General features: G+C 43.4%; 2 protein-coding genes across 9 annotated transcripts in view; one reads left to right on the forward strand and one right to left on the reverse strand.

Moving 5' to 3' along the window:
• Positions 1 to 8,462, reverse strand: part of LOC110524495 (angiopoietin-related protein 1) — a 44,284-nt gene extending 35,822 nt beyond the window's left edge. Inside the window, exon 1 of one of the 2 annotated variants that reach the window (XM_021604206.3) lies at positions 8,006 to 8,462. The gene's annotated coding sequence lies outside the window, so the exon portion shown is untranslated. Of the gene's footprint in view, positions 1 to 7,658; positions 7,959 to 8,005 lie in introns of those variants that run through there. The other variant, XM_021604207.3, reaches the window with a different exon arrangement.
• ralgps2 (Ral GEF with PH domain and SH3 binding motif 2) overlaps positions 1 to 24,277 on the forward strand; it is a 138,044-nt gene that overhangs the window by 105,711 nt on the left and 8,056 nt on the right. For 4 of the 7 annotated variants that reach the window (XR_016496285.1, XR_016496286.1, XM_021604204.3 and 1 more), the window contains exons 9-16: positions 12,257 to 12,394; positions 12,508 to 12,598; positions 12,728 to 12,931; positions 13,104 to 13,255; positions 19,885 to 19,939; positions 20,365 to 20,442; positions 21,493 to 21,598; positions 22,722 to 22,814. Coding sequence is in view for 4 of the 7 variants with exons in the window: in XM_021604204.3 (XP_021459879.1) it covers positions 12,257 to 12,394; positions 12,508 to 12,598; positions 12,728 to 12,931; positions 13,104 to 13,255; positions 19,885 to 19,939; positions 20,365 to 20,442; positions 21,493 to 21,598; positions 22,722 to 22,814 (917 nt within the window). In the remaining 3 variants the exon portion in view is untranslated. The remainder of the gene's footprint in view (positions 1 to 12,256; positions 12,395 to 12,507; positions 12,599 to 12,727; positions 12,932 to 13,103; positions 13,256 to 19,884; positions 19,940 to 20,364; positions 20,443 to 21,492; positions 21,599 to 22,721; positions 22,815 to 24,277) is intronic. The other 3 variants (XR_016496287.1, XM_021604205.3, XM_090235832.1) reach the window with 1 other exon arrangement.

Here is a 24,277-nt window from a genome sequence, read left to right on the forward strand (position 1 = left end):
TCACAATTCCAGTGGGTCAGAAGTTTACATACACTAAGTTGACTGCCTTTAAACAACTTGGAAAATTCCAGAAAATGATGTCATGGCTTTAGAAGCTTCTGATTAGGCTAATTTATATAATTTAAGTCAATTGGAGGAGTACCTGTGGATGTATTTCAAGGCCTACCTTCAAACTCAGTGCCTATTTGCTTGACATCATGGGGAAATCAAAAGAAATCAGCCAAGACCTCAAAAATTGTAGACCTCCACAAGTCTGGTTCATCCTTTGGAGTAATTTCTAAATGCCTGAAGGTACCACATTAATCTGTACAAACAATAGTACGCAAGTATAAACACCTTGGGACCACGCAGCTGTCATACCGCTCAGGAAGGAGACATGTTCTGTCACCTAGAGATGAACGTACTTTGGTGCGAAAAGTGCAAATCAATCCCAGAACAACAGCAAAGGACGTTGTGAAGATGCTGGAGGAAACGGATACAAAGTATCTATATCCACAGTAAAACGAGTCCTATATCAATATAACCTGAAAGGCCGCTCAGCAAGGAAGAATCTGCTCCAAAACCGCCTATAAAATAGCCAGACTACGGTTTGCAACTGTACATCGGGACAAAGGTCATACTTTTTGGAGAAATGTCCTCTGGTCTGATGAAATAAAATAGAACTGTTTGGCCATAATGCCCATCGTTATTCTTGGAGGAAAAAGGGGGAGGCTTGCAATCCGAAGAACACCATCCCAACCGTGAAGCACCAGGGGTGGCAGCATCATGTTGTGGAGGTGCTTCGCTGCAGGAGGGACTGGTGCACTTCACAAAATAGATGGCATCATGAGGAGGTAAATTATGTGGACATATTGAAGCAACATCTCAAGACATCAGTCAGGAAGTTAAAGCTTGGTCTCAAATGTGTCTTCCAAATGGACAATGACCCCAAGCATACTTCCAAAGTCGTGGCAAAATGGCTTAAGGACAACAAAGTCAAGGTATTGGAGTGGCCATCACAAAGTCCTGACCTAAATCCCATAGAAAATGTGTGGGCAGAACTGGAAAAGCATGTGTGAGCAAGGATGCCTTCAAATATGACTTAGTTATTACTCCAGCTCTGTCTGAAGGAATGGGCCAAAATTCACCCAACTTATTGTAAGCTTGTGGAAGGCTACCCGACACGTTTGACCCAAGTTAAAAGGCAGTGCTACCAAATACTAATTGAGTGTATGTAAACTTCTGACCCACTGGGAATGTGATGAAAGAAATAAAAGCTGAAATAAATATTTCTCTAAACTATTATTCTGACATTTCACATTATTTAAAATAAAGTGGTGATCCTAACTGACCTAAGAGTGTGCAAAGCTGTCATCAAGGCAAAGGGTGTCTACTTCGAAGTATCTCAAATATGAAATATATTTTGATTTTTTTTAGTAACTTTTTGGTTACTACATGATTCCATGTGTTATTTCATAGTTTTGATATCTTCACTATTATTCTACAGTATAGACGATAGTAAAAATAAAAAACCTTAAATATGTGTGTCCAAACTTTTGACTAGTACTGTGTATGTATATATATATATATATATATATATGGCTGTATGGCCTCAGTCTTTCCCCTTCATTTTGATTGAAGTCATCAGATTTGTGTACCTGTTATGCCCAGCTATGATTGATGGAGCAGGTTCCATCTATATGTCAGTGTTCTGTCTGATGGATAGCAACACCTGGAAGAGAGGCCATATTTGGAAGCTATTTTATTAATATTTTTTCATAGACTATGCATTTCCCAGCCTGACATTTCCAGCTTCCAATGTCCCATCTGGCCTTCAGACTTTCCCAGTCCGCTTCCAAAACCCCCAAACACACAACACATCCATCTCCCGAAAGAACAGGGAGAGAATAGAGGGATCAGGGAGAGGATGCTTTAGCACAGTTGTAGAAGGTTTACTGCAAACATGGCCCTGTCAGAACCCTACTGTTCACACACACACTTGGTCCCCCCCCCCCCCCCCCTTCCTACAAAAAAGCAGTTCTCGCGATTGCTCGCTCTTGCTCCCTCTTCACACACACAAACACACCATTTGCTCTGTCTCTCACACGCACCCTCAACATGTTAGCAATTACTTGGAACAGTCAGAGGAGAGAGCAAAGGATCAACATTCCAGGCAACCTCCACACGCTAGACACCATGTCATACTTACAACTAACTGATAGAGCCAGAGATGGAAGATGTGGAGGAAGGGAGAGAGGGCAGGATTTAGGGAAAGTGGGGTTATAGTGGTCACCTCTTTCTGAGTAGGGTGATTTAAGTCATTGTGTAAACTAGTGCTGGAGGAAATGATGAGAGAGCGAGACCAAAGGGTTTATGACGTGGAAGTCCATCTAAACCACAACTGTAATTGGTCCTGTAGGATGAAGAGGAAAACCGAGGGAAGGAGAGGAAGGCGTTTTAACAATATGGTTTTGGGTCTCTGGTTGGATCTCCCAAACCCAGAATGTCTTAAGAGACTGGAGTCAATGTTTTGGTTCTTCTAGTGTGTGTGTGATTTTTTTATTTCACCTTTATTTAACCAGGTAGGCTAGTTGAGAACAAGTTCTCATTTACAACTGCGACCTGGCCAAGATAAAGCACAGCAGTTCGACACAAACAACAACACAGTTACACATGGAATAAACAAACATTCCGTCAATAATACAGCAAATAAATATATATATATATATATATATATACACAGTGAGTGCAAATGAGGTAAGATTAGGGAGGTAAGGCAATAAATAGGCCATGGTGGCGAAGTATTTACAATATAGCAATTACGACACGGGAATGGTAGATGTGCAGAAGATGAATGTGCAAGTAGAGATACTGGGGTGCAAAGGAGCAAAATAAATAAATACATGCAGTATGGGGATGAGGTAGTTGGATGGGCTGTTTACAGATGGGCTATGTGCAGTGATCTGTGAGCTGCTCTGACAGCTGGTGCTTAAAGCTAGTGAGGGAGATATGGGTCTCCAGCTTCAGTGATTTTTGCAGTTCGTTCCAGTCATTGGCAGCAGAGAACTGGAAGGAAAGGCGGCCAAAGGAGGAATTGGTGTGTGTGTGTGAGGACTGGAACCCTAGTTGAGTTTCAGTTTCAAATGTGGGAGTCTCAGCATAGTAGGGTGTGGCCCCACTCTGCCTTCACCCCACCCCACCCCAAAATCAATCACTCTTTGTGTGTCATAAGCCCAAGGAAGTCTCACACACACAAAGTTCCCTCGTGGGATTCGCCATGTTTGTGTCTACAAGGCTTCCCTTACTCTCTCCATCCCACACACACACAGTGTCCTCTGACTCTTGGTTTGTGTGTGCCTGTGTCTTGCGTCTGTCTCCCACTGTCTTTTCTCTAACTCCTTTGCTCCTTCTCTCTCCTTTCCTACCAGAGTAGGAAAGAATCTGTTTGATTCTCCCTTAACATTTTAACAGATCTTTGAATGAGCTCTTTTCGTCTGCTACAGTATATCACCTTCCTCTCCTCAAGCATATGTTCTTTCCACTGGTGCAGGTAACTGATAGTTATTGAGTGTTTTATTGTAGTTAATAGTGTTTTAAAGTGGAGCTGCAGATATGAAACAATCATCATATCAGTCAAAAATATAAAATTCCCAGTTTATAATTATATTGTTTAAAATTAAGTTATATTTGACCGAAAATGCCTTGACGTACAGTAAAGCATTTTTTGGCCGAATAGATGGATGCAGTTCAGTGCATGATTAATATAATTCATCAATACATTTCTTGATAGTCAAAAAATATGACTATCAGGCTGTAAATCACAGCTGGCATGGTACATTGTTTGCTGCCTGCACACATTCAGCATGAACTGTTCCAGTGACTCAATATTTTGAAACAAAAACGGACACCTGTAACTAAAGCTGGGAATATCAATACAATCAAACTAGAAAGAGCAATGATCACAAATCAGTCATAACGGAGCTAATAGGCTAGCGCACATGTCGAACACCGGGCGTGCCGGCATAAATGACTCAACAGTTGAGTCTTCTGCTTAATGAAATTACAACCTGATGCACTAGCATTGCTGCCTGCAGGGGAGGGAAAGTGTACAGAAACATGCCACAGTCTTGCAAGGCTACCAAAATGTTGAAGTCTGGCTTCGGTTTTTAAAGCTTGGCGAATAACCAAAAAACAAAACCTGTAACAAAACACCATGCAAAGGAGAAAATGTAGTCCTATCACAGCAACATTTGAGCAGTAGCTTAGGCTGGCTACTCAACTACAATACGTTTTGAGTGCACCATACAGCGATGCTGCATTCAACCACACCGGTGAGCCATGCAGCGCAAAAAAATGTAAAATAAGTTTAAATGTTACTACAACCTATAGCTAGGTTTTTGTTATTTGCAATAAATCCTGTTTGGTTAGCATCGCAGCAAGCATGGACACATTTTATTTCTCTTTTTTGTTTTAATATGTTAATGCTATATACAGTAGAGGACATTATAAAGGGATCTTTTTTCTAATAAAACAATAGCCAGTTTGGGTCTTACTTGCATGTTTTTTTTTGTAAAAACGAATTGGCTATGTCTGGCACGCAAACTCTTAGTTTTTTTCAATATGGCCCGTCTGCTGATTGACTCCACGTTTTTAGATAGCTAAATAGCTAACGTTAGTTAGCTAGCTACAGTCCTATTGATCAAACAGCCATGAAAAGGTAGGTTATCTTGCCCTCAGTTGCTTATGCACATCAGCAAGATCAACTAATGCTTGCTAGACATCCTCCCAATAGCTAGCTAGCTGCTGGGGGGATGTCATTGGAGAAGTGGGTGAGTGACCAACTTTTTCCCCTTGCGGCTTTGTAGGTGGCTACAGCTAGAGATTCAGTTGTCATTTTGGTTAGCAAGCAAGAAATGTGAATCACTTTGCTTGCTAATGCTGAACTTGAACAACTGTTATCCACAGTTAGCATATCTCTTAGTTGTCAATCAGATGTATTTGGCATCGATCAAATTGGCAGGTTTGCAAGTTCCCATTCAGTTGTCAAAACGTAGGTTGAGACAAGCATGCTTTGGAAGGCAAGCTGCAGAAGGACGAGCGGCTACTATTCCCTTCCGTTTATCAGTGCAATTTTGACGGACAACTAGCTGAAAAAGTGTGGGAGGGTTTATGTATGGTTCCCTTGTTAGATTTTAGCTCATCTCGCTCTGGTCTGGCTAGTGTTAGTTGTTGATCTTGTTGATGTGCATAAGCAACTGAGGGAGAGAGAGCTTACCTTTTACATGGTTGTTTGACCAATAGGACTGTAAAGTTTCTAAATGTAGGAGGACACCCGAGGTATTTACAGAAGTCTATGCAGGTGTATTTTGTGGCTTTTGGCGAATGTGTTCTAATGCTCTAAAGTCGCGCTGTTGCTACTGCCTGTAAACACAGTTCAGTTAAAAGTGAATGATGGCAGGCCAAACTGCCTGGAAACACAGTCCAGTTAAAAGTGAATGATGGCAGGCCAAACTGCCTGTAAACACAGTCCAGTTAAAAGTGAATGATGGCAGGCCTGTGTGGCAAATGGCCTATTTGCATAATGTCCTACTGTAGTTCTGATTTGGCTATTGCTATTGAATTTTCAAATGCCTTACTATATGGAATTCTAAACATTCTAGGAACTTGAAAATGGCCACATCAAAGTGCTGGTTGTCCCCCCAAAAGAATGTTTCCAGGGGGGGATTAACAGATTTTAAGATTTCATGTTGCTTCATGGATGGAAGCTTCAGTGATGGATTACAGGCTCAGAGGACAAAGCTGTGTGTGTACCTATACTTGTGGGGACCAGAAGTCCCCATAAGAATAGTAAACAAACATTTACCAACTGGGGACATTTTGTTAGTCCCCACAAGTTCAAATGCTATTTTTTTTTAGCTCCTTTATGGTTAGGGCCTAGGGATAAGGTTAGGGAAAATAGGATTTTGAATGGGACTGAATTGTGTGTCCCCACAAGTTCAGTTATACGAGTGTGTGTTGTGGCTGGGTAAACCGCTTGTGGTCAGAGCAAGAGCCGCAAACTTGAATACCTGTTGTGTTTGTGGGCTGACCGCAGTGTGTTTAAGTTGTTCAGATTCACATATGAATACACCTATTCCTCAAAAGTCTAAGTTTGAATCGTCTCCAACACTTGGATGTCAAGTTTGTGCTGGGAATCATGAGCTTGTGTGTATCTGTTACTGAGGTAGGGAAGAGTGATGTTTGGAAGACAGTAGGGGTCTCGTTGGGGCCATGTGTGGCCCCTGTGGTGTGCAGCACAGGGAGCACCCCACTGTGAGGTATAGTTTTGGTTGGCCCCATGCCTGCTGTTATGGCCAGCCAGCTCCACTAGCTGTCTGTCTGTAGTTTAACTACAGGACCTTCACAAGCCACAACCTAAAATTGTTGATAAGTATGGGTTAGGGTTGTTGTAGCCAGAGTGCTGACCCAGTTTAAGTCCCTCAACACGTGTTCCAGGTGAACTGGGAGCCAAGCACTTCTCTACACCCCCCCATCCCCCTCTCTCTCCCGTATCTCTATCTCTCCCGCTGTCTCTGTGTGTCAGTCAGATGAGTTAGTGCTGTGATTTACTCTGATTTATCGATCGTTGAAAAACCCTCCGCCTCACAAAATGTTTTCAGAACTTCTAGGCCTGCCCTCATTTTGTTTTTAAGATCTGCTTTAGCTGTTAGGCCAGTTCACATAGGCAGTCTTATGTGAACTGTGTTGCTGTGCTCTTACGTCCCTGTCCCCAGTCATACAGCATTAACAGATGTGTATCCAGAGTGAGCGGAGAGTTTTCCATGGATCTCACTTGACATCAGAGCATGTATAAGTGAAGACAGTTGAACCTAATTGTGAGTGGCGATATCAACGCTAGCAGACCGATATTATAAACGTTCCAAGCCCGAGTGTCAGTGTGAGGTTTAAAGTGGGTTCTATCTGATGTCTGGATGGAGGTTTGCGTTGTAGGATGATGTGGTCAGAGTAGAATTATATTGTATTATCAGTGTTTTTCTTCAAACGACACCATGAATGGAACCTTCTATTCATTCAGAAACAACCCCGTTCGCTATCGATTGTCACAAAATGCGTGCGTGTGAGAGTAACATTCAGCCACACACTGTAGAGTGTATCACCACCTCATTATGTTGACTTATTTATTTAACCCTAATCTATCCTGGTTAATTTAACAACCATTTCTCATTCTCAGGCAGAGAGGATATTAGGAAACCAAAGCTTAACAGGAACAAGGGTCCACACACACACACCACATCTCTGATCTCGCCATCTGACCTTCTCACTTACTCACACAATAGAATTATGGAAAAACTACAGCTCGACCGAGAGAAGGAAGTTACTCCAGTGAAATACAGTAAATGTCCACTGACTCATTGCTGCTCCCTATATGCTTTTTATTGATCTAGGCTAGTCAGTTAAGAACTAATTTTTATTTAAAAACCCAGACAACGCCCTATGGGACTCCCGATTGCCTGTTGTGATACAGCCTGGAATCGAACCCTGGTCTGTAGTAATGCCTCTAGCACTGTGATGCAGTGCCTTAGACCACTGTACCACTCAGGATACTTGAAAGGTAAAGTTTCTATATCCCAATAAAGGCCCAGTAGCAGTGAATGGACATTTACAGTGTAGCAGGTTACCTGTTGCTGAGCTCCTGTGTGTAGCTACTTCCCTTGACATCCACATACAGCCCGTCTGTCTCAGGCTCTCTGTTTGAGGAGTCCTTCTCACTCACTGTACAGAGTCTCGCTGTACATAAGCCTCAAGGTAAAGCTAGACCGATCTAGATACCAGTCCCCTGGAGAAACAGCGTTGCTAAACTCCCCAGATTCTTCTGCACCCAGAAAAGAACTGCTAACAGAACGTTCTAACCTCTCCTGCAGAGCAGAGCTCTCCCAGCTGCTCACATAGCTACACAACACAATGCACGGAGTGAGAAAGAGAGGGGGGGGGGGGGGGCAGACTTTGAGACATGCAGCTGCTTTACCTCAGTGTGTGTTTGTAAGACCGTATCCTTCAGCAGATGTAGGTGTGTCGATAAGCAATCCTCAGTGAGACTCGGTGCTCCAGTTCAGTCCCCTCCTCAGGCTCTGCTCATCTACACTTCTCCCATCTTACACAGGTGCTAACCTCTGTCATGTGGTTAGATTTCAGGAGCTTCAGAATCCAGAAGCTTGCTGTTGGAAGCCTGCTGCCCAGCAAAGTCCCCTCACGGTGGGCTCAGTGAGGCTGGCGTTAGGGTTTAGAGCTGGAGCTCTCTGTCCTTGACTAAACTACCGGTTACTTCTACTTACTGAGCTCTGGTTCCTCAAGGTTTTCACAAATGATTGGCTGGAGAGGGAAGGGAGGGAGAGAGGAGGGTTCGGAGGAGGGAGGCTGTTTTTCCACCTCCTTTTCTCCATCTCTTTTGGTATGCCCCAGCCCACCTCTAATGTCACTGGTCTGAGAAAAAGAGAGGGGGATATCAGAAGAAGCTCCCCCTAAAAGTTTTTTTTTTTTTTAAAGGAAAGATGTAGGTAGTTGGAGAAACTTCAGAGTTCAAGAAATCAGTTTGACTTTCTTTGTTTGGGGCAGACACACACACAGGTCCAGGTCTTCCCAGTAACCCACATCCCACTAGTACTCCAAACTCACCAGCCTCTGTCTGGCTTACTCCTCTGTGCTTATACCCCTCTGTGTGATTCAGACACCGTCCATCACTTCCTAACCCAGCCTGTAGTGATGGGGTTCATGCTGTGCCACAGTAACTCTGATGTCGTTGTCTCGGGGTTTACAGCAGCTTCCTTTAGACACTATGTAATACAGACAGCTGAGTACGAGTGGGTGTTTGTTGGTCACACTACTTTGTAGAGAGATGCGAAGGAGGCTCCAGGTGTATGGAGAGACCCTCTTCCTCACCTCCCCTATCCCTCCCGTTTCCCCCCCCTCCTCCCTCCCTCAGCCATATGAGATGTCAGAAAGAGGGAGGGGGGAGGGATAGGGGAGGTGAGGAAGAGGGTCTCTCCATACACCTGGAGCCTCCTTTGCATCTCTCTACAAAGTAGAGAGATGCAAAGTGTTAGACTAGTTGATAATTAAACCCACCAGATGGGGAGTTCTATTCATGCACCACACATTTCCAGATTGAACACTGGAATGAGAAGAGGGGGATCAGAGGAGAAGAGAGACCTTTTTCCCCCTGGGACTTAGTAACGGCTTCCTACTCTTGTCCTAGATTTGAGTCCACACACGTCACTCTTGCATGACTAACTGTAGTCATTCGTCTGACACACTATGAAATTACCAGTAATGGCGGTTAAGCCTTCGTTGTCTCTCCCGCTCTCTCTCCTTCCCTATCTCCCTCCTTTCCTCCCCTGCTCTCTCTGCTTCTAATCAGAGTTTGATGGTATGACGGCTCTATGTTCAGTGGTGCTGTGCGGGAGATAAATAGAAGGGCGATAGAAAGCAGTAGAGAGGAGAATAGAATGACAGATATATGGAGAGGGGGGATGTAGGAATACAGCGTGATGGGAGAAAGCGACAGGCAGTTAAATGGTGCTGTAAATTAATCTCAATTTCCAGAGATGGAAACCAGCTACTGCCTTTGTCTCCTAATGATAATATTTATGTAATGAGAGACTGAGAAGCTTAGAGCTGTAGTACTGTCAGGGAGATGGAGACATCAAGAAAGAGAGGGAGTTGGCTGGGCTAAGAAGAGGAGTGAAGAGCATGTCATTACAGTGCCTACAGAAAGTATTCACACCATAACGTCCAAGTGGAATTATGTTTTTAGAAATGTTTACTAGTCAGTAAGTATTCAACCCCTTTGTTATGGAAATCCTAAATGGCATGTACTCTGTGTGCAATAAGTGTTTAACATGATTTTTGAATGACTACCTCATCTCTGTACCCTACACATTTATCTGTACAGTCCTCAGATGAGCAGGGAATTTCAAACACATGTATTTATTTTACCAGGTAAGTTGACTGAGAACACATTCTCATTTACAGCAACAACCAGGGGAGAAGAGGGGGATGAATGAGCCAATTGTAAGCTGGGAATGATTAGGTGGCCAGATTGGGAATTTAGCCAGGACACCGGAGTTAACACCCCTACAATAAGTGCCATGGGATCTTTAATGACCTCAGAGTATCAGGACATCCGTCCCATCCAAAAGACGGCACCCTACACAGAGCAGTGTCCCCAATCACTGCCCTGGGGCATTGGAATATTTTTTAGACCAGAGGAAAGAGTGCCTCCTACTGGCCCTCCAACACCACATTGGTCTCCCATCCAGGGACTAACCAGGACCAACCCTGCTTAGCTTCAGAAGCAAGCCAGCAGTGGGATGCAGGGTGGTAATTATGCTGGCAATACATATTCAATCACAGACCAGGGAGGTTTTCCTAATGCCTCGCAATGAAGGCACCTATTTTTAGATGGAAAGAAAATACGCATGGTGAAGTTAATAATTACACTTTGGATGGTGTATCAATACACCCAGTCACTGCAAAGATACTTGCATCCTTCCTAACTCAGTTGCCAGAGAAGAAGGAACCCGCTCAGGTATTTCACCATGAGGCCAATGTTGACTTTAAAACAGTTCTGGAGTTGAATGGCTGTGATTGGAGAAACTGAGGATGGATCAACAACATTGTAGTTACTCCACAGTACGAACCTAAATTACAGTGAAAAGAAGGAAGCCTGTACCAAAAAATATATATATATATATATATATATATATTCCAAAACATGCATCCTGTTTGCAATAAGGCACTAAAGTAAAGCTGTGGCAATGAAATTAACTTTGTCCTGAATACAAAGCATTATGTTTGGGGCAAATCCAACACAACATCATCACTGAGTACCACTATTCATATTTTCAAGCATGGTGGTGGCTGCATCATGTTATGGGTATGCTTGTTATTGGCAAGGACTAGGAAGTCTTTAGGATAAAAATAAACAGAATAGAGCTAAGCACAGCCAAAATCTTCAAGGAAAACCTGGTTTAGTCTGCTATCCAACACACTGGGAGACATGCACCTTTCAACAGGACAATAACCTGTTGAGGACAATAACCCACTTGAGTTGCTTACCAAGATGACATACAGTTTTGACCGGCATGAAAATCTATAGCAAGGCTTACACATGACTGTATAGCCATGATCCACAACCAACTTGACAGAGCTTGAAGAGTTTAAAAAAGAATAATGTGCAAATATTGTACAATCCAGCTGTGCAAAGCTCGTAGACTTACCCAGAAAGACTCATAGCTGTAATTGCTGCTAAAGGTGATTCTAACATGTATTGACAAGGTAATCAAGATAAAATGTTATTTTTAAAATGATTTTTCTTCCACTTTTAGAATATTTTGTGTAGATCCTTGACAAAAAAATCAAATTAAATCCATTTTATACAACAATGTGGAGAAAACCGAGGTATGTGAATACTTTCTGAAGGCACTGTATACAGTATAGTTAAGACCATCGATCAATGTTTGTGTATATATGAATAACTAAATTGCCACTAAATTGTGAGTGTGTGTGTGTGTGATCAGAATGTGTGTGTTGACTAAGGAGTAGGGCTTAGTCAGTATGTGGTCTGGAATGACCTCTGCTCCCTGGTGTTGTTTTGAATCATACCTCGGTCAGATGGGCCGTGTCTTCAGTTGGCTGGAACAACAGAGGTCTGAGAAATGGAGAGGCAGGGAGAGAAGGAAAGATTGGTTGGTCTGCAGGGCAAGAGTTTGTCTCTGAGTCAGCAGTTTCTATTTACGTTCATGTTTGTGTGTGTTTTTGTAAGAAAGTAAATGTTGAAGTGATGTTAGTTCCCATGACAATGGCGAAGGTACATAAAGATGTCAGCCCCCGTGTACTTACCACAAATGCCTTGTTTGCTAAGTTTGCCATATTGTACTTGGCTCTCGTTACACTTTTTTTGTGAAGGCGTTAGCTCACTACACACGATCTCAATTCTAGCTCCAAGATGGCGGCAATTTGAAAAAACAACTAGATTGTGCTGTTTTACTGGCACATTGAACCATGTTGCATGCCTTTGTTTAGCACTACCCACAGAGTTCTTAAACGATGATGTCATATCTGATTCCTCCATCTTTATGCACCTTCGCCATTGCATTTGTTACTCTAGTACGTGTTAGTGTTCCAGGATTCTACTTAACCTAGCATCTCTTGTGTTTAATAGTGTTTACCCATGACTGTCTACAAGTCAGGCTGTTTCCCCCTCTCTCACTCTCTGTAGGGATGTATCTGTCTGACCTGACATATATAGACTCAGCGTATCCCTCTACTGGCAGCATCCTGGAGAATGAACAGAGATCCAACCTCATGAACAACATCCTGAGGATAATATCTGACCTGCAACGCTCCTGCACCTATGGTACATGCGCACACACACACACACACACACACACACACACACACACACACACACACACACACACACACCACTCCCTGCTCCAAACCCTAAGACTAATTTCTCTGTCTCTGTAGATATACCAGTGTTGCCTCATGTCCAGAAGTATCTCAACTCAGTCAGGTACATTGAGGAGCTACAGAAGTTTGTGGAGGATGACAACTACAAGTGAGTAGTGGCTCTGTTACATTAATGGAGTTTGATACGGTGACATTTATTGGAGGTCATGATCAGGTGTGTTTAGTGTCTGCTTCAGGTGTGTTTAGTGTCTGCTTCAGGTGTGTGGCATGTGTTCAGGTTGTCGTTGAAGATTGAGCCAGCCACCAGCACCCCTCGCTCTACTGCCTCTAGAGAGGACCTCGTAGGTCCTGACGCTTCTACGTCTCCTCTCTGTGGCCATAAGGGCCACATTGCAGACGGAACCAAAATCCCTCCCACGCCCCCCTCCCCTAGGAACCTCCTCCCCTACGGACACAGAAAGTGTCACAGCCTGGGCTACAAGTAAGTCACCTCAACACTGCAGACTCACTTTAGCTCACTATAATATCCATTACCCCATCATCGTCTGAATTGTATGCCATAATCACCCCTATGAGCTTTTTTTAGAGGGTTTGCCAATTTTACTGCATTGGTTCATTATCATGTTTTTAATAGTTATTTTGTTTCTCTGTAGTTTTATCCATAAGATGAATACAGTGGAGTTTAAGAGCGCTACGTTCCCCAACGCTGGTTCTCGTCATCTATTGGACGACAGCGTCATGGAGAGCCACACCCCTGCAAGAGGACAAGCTGAGAGCTCAACGCTCTCCAGCGGCATCTCACTAGGTTAGACACACAACTGTGTTTTGATTCCTGTCTGTTGTTTTATTGAATATTTTAAACATACAATTTCCTTGAGTGAAGCAACTCAACAACTACATCACATTAGTCATCTAACAGCCTCCCATCCAGAGCGACACACCGAAGCAACCAGGGTCAAAACCCTGCTCACGGGCACGTCAATAGATCTCCCAACAGCCCTCCAAGACCCCCCCCCCCCCTTCAGTTCCACAAGATCTGCCCCTCAACCATCCAAGACCCGCCCTCACATTTGCCCCCCACTGAGAAAAATAAACAAATAAATACAATAATTCCATTCCCAAGACCCCCCACCCCCCAATGCACCAACAACCAACAAAATGAACAAAAGATTTTTAAAAAGACAAAGGAAACAACAATGCAAAAAACAAGACATCAAATCAAGGACAACCAAAATCATAACAGCAAGGCCAACTGAATATGTATGAGTGCATGTACAGTAGGGCAAAAAAGTATTTAGTCAGCCACCAATTGTGCAAGTTCTCCCACTTAAAAAGAAGAGAGAGGCCTGTAATTTTCATCATAGGTACACTTCAACTATGACAGACAAAATTAGAAAAATCCAGAAAATCACATTGTAGGATTTTTAATGAATTTATTTGCAAATTATGGTGGGAAATAAACTTTTGTTATTGACCAAATACTTATCTCAATACTGTTATATACCCTTTGTTGGCAATGACAGAGGTCAAGTCTTCACAAGGCTTTCACACACTGTTGCTGGTATTTTGGCCCATTCCTCCATGCATATCTCCTCTAGAGCAGTGATGTTTTGGGGCTGTTGCTGGGCAACACGGACTTTCAACTCCCTCCAAAGATTTTCTATGGGGTTGAGATCTGGAGACTGGCTAGGCCACTCCAGGACCTTGAAATGCTTCATACGAAGCCACTCCTTCGTTGCCCGGGCGGTGTGTTTGGGATCATTGTCATGCTGAAAGACCCAGCCACGTTTCATCTTCAATGCCCTTGCTGATGGAAGGAGGTTTCCACTCAAAATCCCAAAAGTTATATTTTGGTTTCATCTGACCATATGACATTCTCCCAATCTTCTTCTGGATCATCCAAATGCTCTCTAGCAAACTTCAGACGGGCCTGGACATGTACTGGCTTAAGCAGGGGGACACGTCTGGCACTGCAGGATTTAAGTCCCTGGCGGCGTAGTGTGTTACTGATGGTATGCTTTGTTTCTTTGGTCCCAGCTCTCTGCAGGTCATTCACTAGGTCCCAACTGTGTGGTTCTGGGATTTTTGCTCACCGTTCTTGTGATAATTTTGACCCCACGGGGTGAGATCTTGCGTGGCGCACCAGATCGAGGGAGATTATCAGTGGTCTTGTATGTCTTCCATTTCCTAATAATTGCTCCCACAGTTGATTTCTTCAAACCAAGCTGCTTACCTATTGCAGAATCAGTCTTCCCAGCCTGGTGCAGGTCTACAATTTTGTTTCTGGTGTCCTTTGACAGCTCTTTGCTCTTGGCCATAGTGGAGTTTGGAGTGTGACTGTTTGAGGTTGTGGACAGGTGTCTTTTATACTGATAACAAGTTCAAACAGATGCCATTAATACAGGTAACGAGTGGAGGACAGAGGAGCCTCTTAAAGAAGTTGTTACAGGTCTGTGAGAGCCAGAAATCTTGCTTGTTTGTAGGTGACCAAATACTTATTTTCCACCATAATTTGCAAATAAATTCATAAAGAATCCTACAATGTGATTTCCTGGATTTTTTTTTCTGATTTTGTCTGTCATAGTTGAAGTGTACCTATAATGAAAATTACAGGCCTCTCATATTTCTAAGTGGGAGAACTTGCACAATTGGTGGCTGACTAAATACTTTTTTGCCCCACTATATGGCACTATTTACGTGTGTGTTTGCATTTGAAGGAGGGTGTGTGTATATTGCATGTGTACAAACACCTGCACAGCATCAGCCTCAGGCAAAATGGAATTAACTTAAACAACACTGCCCCTCAGTGTCATTCAAACATACTTTTTGTTTTATTTTGACGTAATCTTTTAAAACTTATATTTTGACTGCTATTCTATTATTCTGTTACCCTCAACTCCACTCCCACTTGTCTCCAATCCCACATCCCTTCCCTCAGCCCCTCCCACCCATCTCTGCTGACCACCCTCTTTACATTTCTATGCACCATATATCTTTCAAATATGCTGTGAATTTGAACAGAATTTCAATCTGTCTAATCGAATAGAATCCACAGATTGCAAGTTGAAGATAAATACTTTTACAACGAGAATAAGTATATTAGTAATTGACTGACCTGGTCTCTCCAGATCTCCTAACACGGAACCCAGACCCTGCATGCGTGCGCCATGGTGCATAAATGTATTTTGTCCCACTACACCAAATGCGATCACGACACGCAGGTTAAAATATCAAAACAAATTCTGAACCAATTACATTAATTTGGGGACAGGTCGAAAAGCATTAAACATGTATGGCAATTTATCTAGTTAACTTGCACTTGCTAGCTAATTTGTCCTGGGATATAAACATTGAGTTGTTATTTTACCTTAAATGCACAAGGTCTTCTACTCCGACAATTAATCCACACATAAAACGGCCAACCGACTAGTTTCTAGTCATCTCTCCTCCCTCCAGGCTTTTTCATCTTTGAACTTATATGGTGATTGGCATCTACACTTTTACCACGACAACCGGCAAAACATTTAGTCTTTCAATCACCCACGTGGGTATAACCAAAGAGGAGATGGCACGTGGGTACCTGCTTCTATAAACCAATGAGGAGATGGGACAGGCAGGACTTTCAGCGTGATCTGCGTCAGAAATAGAAAGGAATTCTATTTTAGCCGTTGGCAACACAGACGCTCGCGAGCAGTGTGGGTGCAATAATTGAATAACATGGATTTCTACATTTATTTTGCGATGCTCGCGCACGCGATGTGTCAGGTCTGGTCAACATGTAACAGTACTATTTCTAGGGTCAATTTTAGATCTATGTTATGCATTTTCAGACATTCCTGAATCTGAGACCAAAAACAGGCTACCTGAGGGCAATACCAAAATGAATGGTCTATTGATTCTGTATCCTCCCAACCAAATCTGAAGAGCTTCGATGATTGTATGCCCCAAATATTCAAAGTGTTGTTGGTGGCAAGAATTCTATATAATCATTTTAGATGAAAAGCATGAAGTCTTGAATCTTACGTAAATTTTAGATATCAACTCGTAGACCCTGTACCATGGAATCGGTACATCAAAAATCTCTTCCCAACTATTTTGCAATCTGTATGGCACAGTTGTCAATATCCTGATCCTCAAATGACACTGGCATACATTCCTATATATGCTATTTTTATTCCTCTGCCAGTTTTGATCCTTTATATTGGGCAGAAATACCAGTTCCCTACCTCCTCCCGCTGCCACCTGCCGCCTCCAGTTTGGGGGTACAATTAGTTGTGATCTTGGATTGAGCATACCTTCCCATATAATTTTGATAACTCCATGAAAGACATAACTCTACCATTCCAATTTACAATATAATTTAAAAACAAAATACACTTTTCAAAAATCTTTCCCGTAAATACCAGTGTTTTATCAACCAGCACATTTGAGTTCAGCCGTAATATTTGTTCTATCTTTTTAGGGGGATGAAATTCAAATTGTAGCCAGCTCTGCAATGCTGGTTGGAAAAGGAATAGGGGAGGAGATGAGAAGAAAGGAGGGTTAGTGACTTAGCAGCAGGAGCTTTCACTGCCATGACCCCTGACCTATACACCCTGACCCCAGCCCCACGGCAGCCATCACTGCCTTGGAGAATCATAAATGACTGTCTTAAGTAACGAGTGTATGCAAATTATTTGTGTTGGAGATTCAGGAAGAATTTGGGTGCATTTTTCTCCATATTCCTTCCAGTTTGCTTTATTTTTGTAATAGATTACATTAGATCGTTCTTGAATAAGTTCCTCCATTTCTTTTTGTTTTCCTCTAACTTATTTTGTATCTCTGTAGTATCGTTTTTATTGCTATCTACCTGTACGATTAGTTCGTGGATTTCCCTTGTTAGTCTTGTTTCTTTAGCCAGCAACTGCTTTTTTATTATTGATGAATATTGATTTGAATGACCTCTGAAGGTACATTTTAAAGGTATCCAAAACAATAAGGGGATTTTCTGAACCTATATTGAACTGGAAAAAAATCAGTTCAATTCAATTCTTAGTTAAAAATAAATTGTCCTCCAGTAAACTTAGATTAAACATCCCTGTCCATGTGGAAATTATGTGAAGGCCAATTAGATGATGATCCAATTGCATTCTGTCTCCTATTAATGTTTTTAACCTTTGATGCAAGAGAGAAAGAGACATAGTCAAGACGACCAGCGTAATTTAGTCTCCTCCATGTATATCTCATAAGTTTTTTAGTTTTTTTAGTCTCCAAATATCCACTCTTTCTAATGTGTTCATAATATTTGTGATTTCCTTAGGGATAGCCCCCTTTTTTCCAATTTTCACCTAAATGACATACCCAAATCTAACTGCCTATAGCACAGGCCCTGAAGCAAAGATATGCATATTCTTGGTACAATTTGAAAGGAAACACTTTGAAGTTTGTGGAAATGTGAATTGAATGTAGGAGAATATAACACAATAGATCTGGTAGAAAAAAATACAAAGAAAAAAACAACCAGTGTTTTTTTACTACCATCTTTGAAATGCAAGGGAAAGGTCACAGTTATTGCCATCACTCTGGTTGTAATTCCGATAGTGTCCACAAGATGGCAGCAGTTTATGTGCAAAGTTTCAGTTAACTTGAAGTATGACTCGAGACTTTTAGTGTGGAGTCCCCAAGGTACATTTGGGCAAATCGTGAAGGAGACATTTTAGTTCATATTCCATTTTTCTGCAAGAATATCATCAAATCTGTATACAAGTATTAGTAGCCATATTATAAGTTCAACATTTGCAAAACAACCAGTTTTCATAACTTCATAACTCTGAATATTCTTATTTTTGTCCAAAATGAAAAGGCATGCTGTCGTACAAGGTTAGTTGCTACATTTTACGATATATATACATGGTTTCCGGATACTCTCCGTAAAGCCCAGCTCATTGGCCGTCTAGCTAGCTTTGTTTGACCCTGATTGGTGCTTATTTGACAAAGATAGTCGTTCAAGTGATCGGCGTGCCATGAAGGCGTCGCCCTCTGACCAAATATGGTGTCCTATAGGATATACTACATCCCTAATAAAATATTAAAGTCTTGTTACCTTCTAGGATCTCTGAGGAATAGATATGAACGTGACTTGACTCGTTGAAACAACGTTTAGGGTGAGATTTTCAAAGATTCCTTTCTTTGCAAACTGAACGAGTGGGAAATACAAAATCGATTGTGCATGCTATATGGACCTCTTTAGGATATGAAAAGGGATTTTATCTAACAAAACGACACTTATCTCTGGCACCCCTTCGGATGATAAATCAGAGCAAAATTTTAGAATCTAAGTACACATTTCACAGAGGTGAATTTATCAAACATTGTGGTGAAAACTTTTGTTGTTAGGAGCTCTCCTCAAACAATAGCATGGCATTTTTTCACAGTACTAGCTACTGTAAATTGGACAGTGCAGTTATATTAACAAGAATTTAAGCTTTCAGCCGATATAAGATATGTACCGACATTTGTTGTTTCTCTAAAACCTGCGATTTTGACATAACGCACTGCATGTAGTACAACTGTCCCGTTGATGGGACTTCTGTCCCGTTGATGGGACTCCTGTCCTGAAGAAGCTTTTAACGAGCACGGTGGTGACTTCCTTCACGGTCCATTACTTAACACTGTTATAGTCTCCCATCATGATCATTTGTTGCCTGTAAATTCAATAAATTGGTATAACATTTTTGTTAATTAATATCGTCACACCTTTTGAGTTCCTTTGTACATGACAGAAAATTATTTCACCAACCCCATTCCTTTTTCCAAACAATTTCATCTAAGGATGTAGAGTGAGTTTCCTGTAAACAATATGTTATATTCCTTTTCTTTTAGCCATGTAAAGACTGACAATCTTATTTATAATCTGCTAAACTGGTACAATTATAACTGGCTATGCTTATTCCCTCCTTACCATAACTAGATACTATTCTCAGTCTAAATCGGCCATCATTAGCACTTGTAAAGTTACTGCCATGAGGTATTATGACAGTCAAAATTAGAGATTTCAAATGTTTGATATTTACAATTCAAGAAACAGGTTCTAGCAATATTCGTTTTATTCCCTTGCCTGTTTGCCTGTGAGCCAATGCCACAGATGTTAGAAAATTGAGTCAAGATATTATGTGTGTGGTAAATCCTGAGTAGGTTGTGTATGATATTGGATGTGATTTTAGTGAGTGTGTATGATGTCTGGATAAGAGTAAGACTATAATGTGTGATGTCCAAATAAATAATAACCCAGACAATTTGCATGGTTGCGTGTGTAACATGTAGTGCGTATAGCCTTAATATTCAGGATGATAATTGTAACTCCTATCATATCACCACCATAGTTGCATCATAATTACCTTTAACATCATTCCTGTCTGTTGACTTTGACAGTAACACGTCTCTGTCTGTCTGCAGGGAGCAGTGAAGGTTCAGAGCTCAGCGAGGAGATGTCCTGGCCAGCCTTTGAGAGGTAACAATCTGTACAGACACACACACACACGATGTGTGAAGGTCTTTGACCAAAGCTTAGCCTACAGGCAAGCAGCACTTGCTGCCTTCTGAGCCGCTCTCTCCTAGTCTCTCTCACCGGCTCCATGCTAGTGTGACAGAAGTTTTTTGGCAATGCCTATGCTTCAGCTCAGTGGGCGAACACAGTCTTGACGTATTGAGGTTCAAACACAGTAACAGGTCACAGAAGCCTTTATGTCCCACCGTCCGTTGATCTGTACCAGAACAACCGTCCTGAACCCAACCCTGACGCTTTGCCAAAACGACAACAACCTTAACCTTTACAACCTTAACACTAATCTGAACCTTTACAATGAGCCAAGCTGAGAGAACCCAACCTTAACAGTGTTCCGTGCCTCCACCCTGTGCCTGTCCCACCCTGAACAGGACTCGGTTCTATCACTCTCTGGGGCCTGTGACCCGCGTGGCCAGAATCCCCTACAGAGGAGGCCTGAGGCCCAGCAGGTACACACACACATTGCGCCCCTACTCCTCCTCTGTGCCCCTACTCCTCCTATACACCCTCTCAACCATCTCTCCACCCTGCCATCTGCTGCCCCCATATCCCACAGCTCCTATCTCTGCCTAGGGCCAGTGTGCTTGTGTGTGTGTGTTGGGGGGGGGGAATTGGTTCTTCTATCTTCTAAGTCCCAACAAGTATAGTAAAACAAGGGAAATTCTCCCTTGTGGGGACATTTATCACGTCCCCATGAGGACAAACACTATTTTAGGCTTAGGGGTTAGGGAAAATAGGATTTTGATTGGGAATTAATTTTAGGTTCCCACGAGGATAGAAGATCATAACGTGTGTGTGTGTGTGTGTGTGTGTGTGTGTGTGTGTGTGGTATAATCAGGTGGTGGGCCTCTGGGTGATTCTCCATTAAACCAGACCATTTTAGCAACACTCTTGCTCTCCCTGTATGGCATATCTCACATACATTTTAATTACTTGTTTACTGTTCAAACATTGATATGGGATCGTCAATGAATCATTATGTGGACCCTGCAGGTTTTGTTAGAGGTGACAGATTCAGAATGTTCCAGTAAGTATCCAGTGTCATACTGCTGGGAGCTCTGCTCTGTCAGTCAGGGATGACCTGCTATACACTTCTATTCTAGCTCCATACAGTTATGATGGATTGTGTTCTCTTCTCTCTAATGCTTCACTGGTTTCCTTCTTGCTCCCACTGGCTGCCCTCTTCTTACTCTCTGTGATCACAGCCAGACAGACTCTGCACTGGAACCTTCCAGGAATATATTGAAAGGAAAATGCATCTGTGGAATTGATTCAAAGCAAACCAAATACTGCTGCTACACAGTTGATTGAATTTGCAGATAGGTCAGTTCAGATATTGATTAATGAGGAAACTTCCCTACAGATTCCGACTGGCCATACTTCAGACAAAGTGCTTTTCGTATTTCTGTGAGTGCATGTCTGTTTATGTCCTTGTCACGGAGTGTGCGCCTGTTTGTGTTTCTGTGTGTGTGTTGTAACCCTGCTGTGTTCTGCTGTAGCTCGGCAGAGTCTGAGGAGTTAGCGGTGCACCTGTACCCTGGAGCCGTCACCGTACAGGGAGTCCTACGACGCAAGACTGTCCTCAAGGAGGGCAAGAAACCCACGGTGAGAACATACACTACCACACACACAGAACATATTGTATTTACAGAAGGAACACCAACACGTGTACTGTACAGACAGAGAAGGACATATACATGCACACACACACACACAGCCAGCCATCTGTTTTGTCAGGGTTGTCCCTGTAGATGTCTGTTGATGGTGAGAGCCCAGCAGTGCTGTAGAAACACTCTCAAGACTAAGCAAAACAGTACACCTCAGAGACTAATACATACATTCAAACCACCAGCTCCCTTTTCTCTTTCTCCCTCTCTTCTGTTTCTCTGCCCTTTCACTGTGGTACCCCTGTTCTCCGTGCTCTTTCGCTGCATTCCTCCTGCTCTCTTTCGCTTCCCTCTCTCCCTGCTGTATCTCAGCTGTCTCATCTATTGCTGTCATCCTGACTGTTATTTGTATTTAATGAGCTTCTCTCTGCTGTCGCTCTGGGATGGAAACTCATCTGGACATGGTTATATGCCTGAGGCTGGCAGAGCTGACATAAGGCTACGTAAGGGTAGCATAAGGTTTACAGTAGGTGACATAAGACCTGTTTTCTTTGATATAACAACTTCTCGGCCTCTGTATGATTCCCTCTTTCTGTCTTTCTTTTGCATATGCACGCAACACACGCACAGTCAGAGCCACACTCCATTAGTCTTTTATTACTCTGTGAGCCTGTGTTTCCTCTCAGCAGGTCTCGTTTAGAGCAGATCTTTTATTCTCCAACCAACCAGGCCTGGAAAAACCTCATACTCTCTCTCTCCGTCCCGTCGTCTTTGTGTTGCTCTACATCTCACTCGCTCCATATTTACTTCTTTGTCCCTGTCTCTCTGCTGAAGCAAACAAGCGGCAACAGAATTATATCTGTAGTCAACATAACTCACAGATTTCCACTATAACATCTATTTATATTTGCGTCTGTACTGGTCTATGTAGTAGCCTAAACTCGGTCTTCAATAATGGACTACTGTTATAAGCATATCCTATTGATTTATGTGTACTGTATGTTGCCCTGAAACTACTTGTATGTATTAGGAGTATCTTTAAAGTTGTATTGTATTGATAGACTTGTGTAAGTCACTATTGCGTATGACCTATAAACCCTGACCTCTGACTGTGTGTATAGGTAGCGTCGTGGACCAAGTTCTGGGTGGCTCTGTGTGGAACTCAGCTCTACTTCTACCCTGCCAAGTCCCTAAAGGCCACAGAGAGAAAGCATGTAAGTCTCTCTCAGCCATCCCACTCTACACCTCCCTCCCTCCATCATCCAGTCTCCCTCCCTCATACCATCCCCTTCCACACTCTCTGGGTCTCCAGACCTGGCTGTTGCTGCCTCATTGTTCCAGTGTGATAAATCCAGCCAGCAAAGGGAAAGCGGGAGGGAGTGAGAAGGTGTGTGTGGACAGTATCAGTTTGACAGGGGAACAGTACTCGCACAGCAGATTTGAAACTACACAGGAGCTCAGAGGAAGGAGAGAGCGAGAGGAAGGAAAAACTAGTGGAGCGCCTGATGGAGGGATGTTGTTATGGGTCAAGGGGCTAGAGTAGTGGGAGGGGATGTTGTCATGGGTCTAGGGGCTAGCGCAGTGGGAGGGGATGTTGTCATGGGGCTAGCGCAGTGGGAGGGGATGTTGTCATGGGTCTAGGGGCTAGCGCAGTGGGAGGGGATGTTGTCATGGGGCTAGCGCAGTGGGAGGGGATGTTGTCATGGGTCTAGGGGCTAGCGCAGTGGGAGGGGATGTTGTCATGGGTCTAGGGGCTAGTGCAGTGGGAGGGGATGTTGTCATGGGTCTAGGGGCTAGTGCAGTGGGTGGGGATGTTGTCATGGGTCTAGGGGCTAGTGCAGTGGGAGGGGATGTTGTCATGGGTCTAGGGGCTAGTGCAGTGGGAGGGGATGTTGTCATGGGGCTAGCGCAGTGGGAGGGGATGTTGTCATGGGTCTAGGGGCTAGCGCAGTGGGAGGGGATGTTGTCATGGGGCTAGCGCAGTGGGAGGGGATGTTGTCATGGGGCTAGCGCAGTGGGAGGGGATGTTGTCATGGGTCTAGGGGCTAGAGCAGTGGGAGGGGATGTTGTCATGGGTCTAGGGGCTAGTGCAGTGGGAGGGGATGTTGTCATGGGTCTAGGGGCTAGTGCAGTGGGTGGGGATGTTGTCATGGGTCTAGGGGCTAGCGCAGTGGGAGGGGATGTTGTCATGGGTCTAGGGGCTAGCGCAGTGGGAGGGGATGTTGTCATGGGTCTAGGGGCTAGAGCAGTGGGAGGGGATGTTGTCATGGGTCTAGGGGCTAGCGCAGTGGGAGGGGATGTTGTCATGGGGCTAGCGCAGTGGGAGGGGATGTTGTCATGGTCTAGGGGCTAGAGCAGTGGGTGGGCATGTTGTCATGGGGCTAGCGCAGTGGGAGGGGATGTTGTCATGGGTCTAGGGGCTAGTGCAGTGGGTGGGCATGTTGTCATGGGTCTAGGGGCTAGCGCAGTGGGAGGGGATGTTGTCATGGGTCTAGGGGCTAGAGCAGTGGGAGGGGATGTTGTCATGGGTCTAGGGGCTAGTGCAGTGGGTGGGGATGTTGTCATGGGTCTAGGGGCTAGCGCAGTGGGAGGGGATGTTGTCATGGGTCTAGGGGCTAGCGCAGTGGGAGGGGATGTTGTCATGGGTCTAGGGGCTAGCGCAGTGGGAGGGGATGTT

The sequence above is a fragment of the Oncorhynchus mykiss genome, chromosome 5, assembly GCF_057628025.1.
Source record: "Oncorhynchus mykiss isolate SJ-2025 chromosome 5, ASM5762802v1, whole genome shotgun sequence".
Taxonomy (NCBI): Eukaryota; Metazoa; Chordata; class Actinopteri; order Salmoniformes; family Salmonidae; genus Oncorhynchus; species Oncorhynchus mykiss.